General features: G+C 34.0%; 1 protein-coding gene across 1 annotated transcript; it reads right to left on the reverse strand.

The window, feature by feature from the left end:
* Window positions 1–5514: 5514 nt before the first annotated feature.
* Window positions 5515–6916, reverse strand: LOC131606686 (transcription factor MYB13-like). The gene is made up of 2 exons (XM_058878852.1): window positions 6679–6916; window positions 5515–6584 (listed from the first exon to the last, which is right to left on the reverse strand). The coding sequence occupies exons 1-2, from the start codon at window positions 6809–6811 to the stop codon at window positions 5899–5901; spliced, it is 819 nt and encodes a 272-aa protein (XP_058734835.1). The 5' UTR covers window positions 6812–6916; the 3' UTR covers window positions 5515–5898.
* Window positions 6917–7560: the final 644 nt, after the last annotated feature.

The raw sequence follows: 7560 nt of genomic DNA on the forward strand, positions 1-7560 counted from the left end.
TATTTCTCATGATCTCTAAGATCTTCAAGAAGGATGGAAGTAATACAGATTTTGTGTACCAGTAACAGAAAGTGCAGAAAATAGAGAAGAGAATTTTTTTTTTGTCTGAATGGTGATGTTTCTCATCAACAGGAGAGAAGTTGTTTACTCAAACTTGATAACTCTTATAAAGTCTATGAGAGCATGGAACTCTGGTTCTGATGAAAAATCATTCAAGGGATTAGTGTGAGCACTGGATTTGTATCAACCAATGTCCAATGGTTGGTATCTGAACTTTGAAGAGTCACCCAAATCACCTAGGAAGAGCATCTCAGTTGCTTGGAACAGGAAGTTCTTATAATGTGGAACCAAAGATCTTTGGTTTTCTGGGTTCTATGTGGAAAGTTTTCTTTGAATCAAGGTTCAATTATGTGGTGTCTTTTCATGATGGAACATTGGTGTTTGTAAGGACTAAAGGAGATTCGTGTGTAATGGAAAAAGCATATTTAGCTGAAAAATCTGCTTAAGGTGAAAATTGGTCAGGCCATATGAACAAGGAGAGTTTATATGATTGGTTGAATGGTCCCTAGAAGTGGGAGGATGGACCATTCATGACAGGGTAAGAATGAAACCTGCCAGTTGTTGTATTCCAAGGGAGTAGCTATGCTCTTGCTGTTTGGAGTTTGACTTATTTTCAAAACCGACCTATTGCACCTAGATTGATATGTTTGTACAAATGTGATTGTGTTAGGCATGTGTTAGAACAAGAAATGTTCTGATCAATATTTTTAGTTTTGATGATAAAATTATATATGAATTTTGTATAAGAGAATGTCGTACTCTAATTATTCACGTTTTCCATTTCAGGAAAAGTATAAAAGAGTATGCACAAATCAGCGTTCAGAAGCACTGACCCAGAAGTTCTGGATGGCTTCATCAGAACATGGTCTAGCAAGACATCAGATGATGGTCCTGCAGAATCAGAACATGAAATGGAAAGCATCAGAAGATGGCAGTCATAAGGAAAGCTCTAAAGATCTGATGGAATCACGCTCAAACACTTCTCTAGTCGGAACACAGAAGTTGCATCTACACCAAAGCTGAAGACTCTGATATTCAAAAGTATATTCTACATCTTCTGAGTCCAGAAGAAAGTACAAGAAGAAAAGGCTATAACGTCAAATCTCTGACTGACAAAAGGAACGTTAGAAGCTACAAAAGGAAAAGTCAGTAAAAGCAGTGAAAGCATGGCTCGAGGTAGTTGACAAAAGTGTGAAACATTAAATGCAACAGTGTACTATTCACACAAAGCATTAACTGCTCCCAACGGTCATTTCCTCCAGCGCTTATATATAGAAGTTTTGATTTAGAAGCAGCAACAACATTCTTGCATTAATGGAGTTCTTCTCTTAGCCACAATCTAATACACATATAACTCCAATAAAAATATAACACAATTAAGAATATAATTTTTAAAAAGTAGTAAGATAAAAATATATTACCATCCGCTCAGCATGATCAGCAATATTAATGCTTCCGACTCTATGATTAGTGGATCCCCTTTCTGATGCTCTACGTTGCTTTGCTTTTTCAGATTTTTTCTTAAACTTATCTGATTTCCAATAAACAAGCATTTCTTTAAATACATTTTCTCCCATCCATGAAGGCTTGATCCCTCTTTCTTAATATCCAAGCCTGGCACGCCTAAGCATGTCTGAAAGTCGTGCTGATGCTCTTTTCCTAAAATTAATCTCAACCAGCTCATCATCTAGTGTGTGCCATACACACTTCTCCTGCAATATAAAAATTAAAACAAGATGGTTAGAAATTAATCTTCAGTTTTGCTGTTTCTAAAAGGTAACTTCACTTTCCTTTTTCTCATATTTTTTCATGCTATAATCATGGTTAGATGATAACAAAAGGATGCAGTATCAAAGTTACCAACCATGGTTAGATGATAACAAAAGGCTGCAGTATCAAAAGATGATAACAATGGTAGCCAATTTCAAAGGCTGCAGTATCAAGTTACCAAATTTTCGATTAGTCTTAAACGTCAATGGGCTGCAAATTTTCAGTTGAAGTACATGGTATGATATGATACATAATTTGCCGGATTTATATGTTCATTTATCAGTCAGTATGTGAGTCGTATATCGATTAATTGAAACGAGTCGATATGAATTCTTAATGAGTCGTATAGAGGAAATTTTGTAACAAAAGCATACACATTAATGTGTACATACATCAGTATAAATATACTAAATAAACATCTAATAGAAACTGATTGTTTTTTATGAAATATTTGTTATAATAGCCTTAACTATTTATCATCTCATTTTACTTATTTCTCTCTCTGTGTAATGAATACTTAAGGGTATTATTGACAACAGTTAATATTAAATTGGAAAAAACAAATAAATAGGAATAAGATTATTGCACAAATGCAATAGTTAAAAGGACCAGAGAGAGTACACTCAAAGAACCTTGCCATCTTCACTCATCACAACCTTGGCATACGAAATAGATGAGACTGAGATCCTGTCTATATTATGTAAGATCTGAAGTGAATCTTGCACTCAACCAAAATGACACTCTTAAAGAAATGAATATATGAACTCAACCAAAAAACCTAGTTCCTGTCAAACACATTAAGAAGCACGCACTAGTAAATCTTGCATATGTCATTGTAAAGCCAGATGCACATAAATACTAACAACAAGATGTTGTAATTAACTTATGGACTAAACTTTCATAAGCATGATCGCATAGCATAATTCACAACTGGAATAAACAGGACACAGTGCAATCAAATCATGGACGAGCATTTTACAGGAAACAGGACACAGTGCAAAACCATGTCACTCAAGCTTAGGGACTGAAGCCAACTAATGCACACCAGCAAGAACAGGTCAACCTATGTCAACAAACAGATGCCTTTAAGGTTCAACAACAAAAAGCATACAAATCCAGCAACGTGATTAGAAAACAACAACCATACTTTGCAACAAACATGATTAGAAAACAACAACCATAGTTTGTTGAGTTGAAGTCTCCAACAAAACCCAAGGGTATAAGAAGAAAAATATTCAATCTAGCAAGGTCACTCCATAAAGCCTTTATTCTAATATAAAAAATAGATGCATAAGTAGTTTCCAAACCAAATTTTATGTTGTCTTCAATTAGGGTGAAAGCCACAAACGACTCCTAATGGCCACCAGAGTTGGATTTAAATCCAACCTATATATGCACCAAAGATTAGGAAGTAAATCAAACATATTATTCAAGGCACTTCATAATGAAGGCTTAAGCATTCTTCTTAGGTGGAAACTCTTGATCCTAAATTGAACTCATTACCCTTTCTGGCCATAAATCGTCCTCTTCATCTTTAGTTATACTGGCCTATGAATCAATATGGAACTTTATATTTCTCTCATTTTTGTCTTGCTTAGACCTAAGGCTTAAGTTTCTCTCCACTACAGACATAACAACATAATCTTCTTCAATTAGTTAGTAGCATCAACAAGTTTTAAAGCCTAAGAACTATCAAATCCATTAAAATCATTTTCTTCTAATAGTGAGCTCCAACCTCTCATCCAGGTCCAGGTCAACTAGGGGATCAAGCTTGTTCTCGCTAGCACGTAAGGCATCCTTCTGACTAGAAAACAACAACCATACAAATCTAAAATTCAATTACACAAAATAAAATACATTTAAACTATTTTCATAAGAGCTACAATTGGTTTTCATAAACTATCCTAAAGAGATTATGAATATATATTGCAACAACTTAGGCAAAAAGATGAGTTCAAATAAGTGAAATCAAACAAACCCTAAAATTAAGTGCAATAGCTTACATTAATTTGTGCATTGCTTCGAAATTGAGAAGTTGTTCTTGAGCGAAGGCGGTGATAGACAAATCCAACAAGGCAATACAAGTTGTTTTGATGTGTTAATTTGCAGAAAAAAATGGAATTAAGATGAACTGAAGACAATGATTTTTAGGGAAAAAGAGAGAGAGGCTGAGATTTGCGGTGGTTTGATACTGGTGTTGGGTTGAACACGGTGGTGGCGTTGGGGGTGAAGAGGATGGCTTGTAGGGTTTTTTTGGGTGAGTACTGAGTGTGGGAAATGAAAATGAAAAGGTATTATTGAAGAAAAATTGCGAGGTGAGAAAAACCCTGCAAATTTTTTTGACGTTGAAACTTGCGGCGTGCTAACCACCCCGCAACCTCCGTGTCTGACACATGTCCCCACTACTCTGTACCATCATTAATTTTCAGATTTATTTTCTCCCCAATTTTATTAGAAAACTTGCGTAATGGTAGCCACCCCGCAATAAAAAGAGCAATTGCACGTTGCGAAGTAAACCCACCCCGCAAACTAGTGTCTAACAAAGAACCCCTGCTACTCTGTGCCATCATTAATTTCCAGAATTATTTTTCTCCAAAATTTTTAAAAAAAACCCTGCGAAGTGGATATTACCTCGCAAATCATAAAGGCCTTGAGACTTGCGGGGTGTTTTACACTTCACAACTTTTGTGTCAGTAAAATCCCCAAACGGTCACCCGCCACCCTGACTTTTTAATAAATGTAATATCTGATTTTCCATTAATTTTTTTAAAATTTTATTGTGAGGTGATTAACACCCTGCAAACGTTTTTCACAAAAATTCAAACTTCCCTCCCTTCGTTGCGAGATGGAAATACACTTATATATATATTTTTAAAAAAAACTGGGTTGAAAGGTGGTTTGCACCCTGCAACTGCAATAAATTGCAAGGTGTATGTCACTTGGAAAATTCACCCAGCTAATCAGTAATTTTCTTGTAGTGATTAACTTATATCCAACCCATACTCAAACCTATTATGCTTTAGCCTTACGATTACGAATGATTTTCTCTTCCTCACACTTAAGGTTTCAACTTAAGTCTTCTCAAATCTCTCCGAACGGTATTGCACCTTCTTCTCATCTTTTTCAAATACATATCACATATTCTTTTCTAATCTTTCATCTCTTAAGTTCTTTCTTTTTTATCTTATTATTTTTATTCTACCGTTCTTTCTTCCAATTACGTTTTTAATGTTTCTCTTCTTATCTAAACGCATCTCTTCTGCTCTTTCTTTTTCATCTTCTCTAATATTTCTTCTCATCTTTTTTCTCTATTTCATTATAATGTTTTTGATATTATTTTATGTTTTTTATTCCACTTTTATGAATATTATTTTTGTATATTAAACAGAAAATTGTTGTTGCTTTGTCAAAAAAAAAATGGAAAATTGTTAATCAAATATAACGAATTTTGTTGCTATTTGATAAACATAAATGACTAAATACAAAGTTATGTTGTCATCAATATGTGTATGTATGGCTTAATAAATTTTTGTAAAGAAAAAACCGAACCAACCGAATCAATCCAAACCGAACCGCACACTTTTTTCTCTCACGGTTCGGATGATTTTTTATGTCAAAACCGTCCAAGCCGCACCGCGAACACCCTTTAGTCACCTCTTTAGTAATTGAGTTATTCTTTTATTAAAGTTCTCCTTGATTAAAAGAAACACTATTCAAATATATTTTGTGACTATGATTTATGGTTCGTTTGTTTTGCTTTTTTTAAAAATGATTATTATAGTGTTACATAATTTTATGTAAAAAAATTTATAAATTTCTTTTTCATAATAGTTTTAAATGAAAATTTAATTTGAATAATTATTCCTAAAATTATATTATATTTTAGATATTTCATCTTTTAAAACTAGCTGAAGGCCCTTAGACTCATTATAAAAATCTAATACTCATTATAAAAATCTAATGTAAAATGTGACATTTATCAAACATGATTTGCAAAAATCACGGTAAGCACACGGAGAATTGATAGTTTTATTGATTAAAATAGCCTAATTTATCTTAAAAATTACTTCAACTCCATATATCTTCATCATAAACTATTGAAAAATATTCAGATTCCGTTGGCAAAGGTGTCAGAAGTTGCGCTGGAACATGGGACATGTCACCTTCATATGGATGCGTCCAAAAACTATCTACTGTAGACTCTGTATACGCATCTAGAAAGCTTGTAAAGTCCTTATCAAGAACATAACTTTGAGTGCACGAATGATTGTGAGACACTAAAGCACCATCATTAGTGGTTGTATCATAAATATTGTTTTCTACTATTCCACTTGGTGTTTTTGAAAGATCATCCAGCCAAAAACTTTCATCCATAGATTCTATAAATGAATCTAGAAAACCAAAATCATCTTCAGCTGTGGAAGAGAATTCACTTGATGAAGAAGGTGGAGATAGTGGACCAGTGATGTCTGAGATTTGGGAACTAGCTGGGGATTTGGTGGCTATGGTTTCTTCACTTGAAACAGTGTTCTTCTGATGAACTCTCTTCTTGAGAGAAGTATGCCAATGGTTCTTGACTTCGTTATCAGTTCTTCCAGGTAACTCAGCTGCAATGACTGACCATCTATTCCCCAGCTGGTTATGCATTCGGATAATCAATTCTTCTTCTTGTTGAGTGAAGTTACCTCTTTTGATATTAGGCCTTAGATAATTCAACCACCTCAATCTACAACTCTTTCCACACCTCGAAAGACCTGAAAAATATATAGCAACTATTTAGTAAACTACACAAATTTTCATACTCATAATATGTATTAAATACAGTTTCATGTTGTATATATTAATTACCTGCAAACTTAGGAAGTTGGCGCCAATTCCAGCAACCATATCTTGTTACATAAGCAATTAATTTCCTATCTTCCTCAGCAGTCCAAGTCCCTTTCCTCATTCCACTTTTGTCACAAGAAGGTGTTCTTGCCATCTCAATTAATTTTTTGAGAACTCAGTGAATGAGAGAGTGAGAGTGTTTCTGCAAGATGAGAGATATAATTGTTTCTTTGTGTCAGACCATTCTAACTAAATTTATAGTAGAGGCTTTCACATCCAAAACGTGTTTCATAATACCAACATGTTTTATAATATAAATCAATCATGAGGGTCTTTCTCGGCACACACTAGTATAAGTAAATGCTATTGATGAATAGTACTAAAATTAGTCAAAATTTGTTTTAAAAAAAATAGTCAAAGTTCATGGTTCTTGTTCCTTTTCACATAGAAAATGAATAGAAAATAATAGTGTCCTTATCCTTCACATATTCCTTATCTTCCAAGAAGCTAACAGGAAACATTTCCCACGCTTCCTTTTAGCTTTATAAATTACCACGTGAGGCAAATCTAGTAATGGAAACTCATCATAAATTACAGTCAAGCCATTATGACCATGTTGATGACTTTCTTTTGGTCCTCAAAAAAATTATTTAACAATGTTCTAACCAAATCTACTCCGTCTCCAATATTAAATTTTTTGCAAAAATTACAAAACATATTTTAATGAGGAATTAATGTTTATTTTTCTATCGCACAACTTCCTTGTAACCAATAACTGTATACTGTCGCACGTTATGACCGAGACACTAAGGGTCTGGGTGACTATCCAAGAAAGGAGCGTCACATCCGAGAGATGGGTGCTTGAACGAACAAAAGGAAGGAGACAACAAGGGGTGAAATGTA

Source organism: Vicia villosa, linkage group LG5 (genome assembly GCF_029867415.1).
Source record: "Vicia villosa cultivar HV-30 ecotype Madison, WI linkage group LG5, Vvil1.0, whole genome shotgun sequence".
NCBI lineage: Eukaryota > Viridiplantae > Streptophyta > Magnoliopsida > Fabales > Fabaceae > Vicia > Vicia villosa.

Excerpts from the sequence above, each read along its gene's own strand:
- LOC131606686 (XM_058878852.1), bottom strand. The coding sequence starts at position 6,811 with ATGGCAAGAACACCTTCTTGTGACAAAAGTGGAATGAGGAAAGGGACT. Across the intron at positions 6,585-6,678 it reads CCAACTTCCTAAGTTTGCAG|GTCTTTCGAGGTGTGGAAAG; the intron begins GTAATTAATATA and ends TATATTTTTCAG.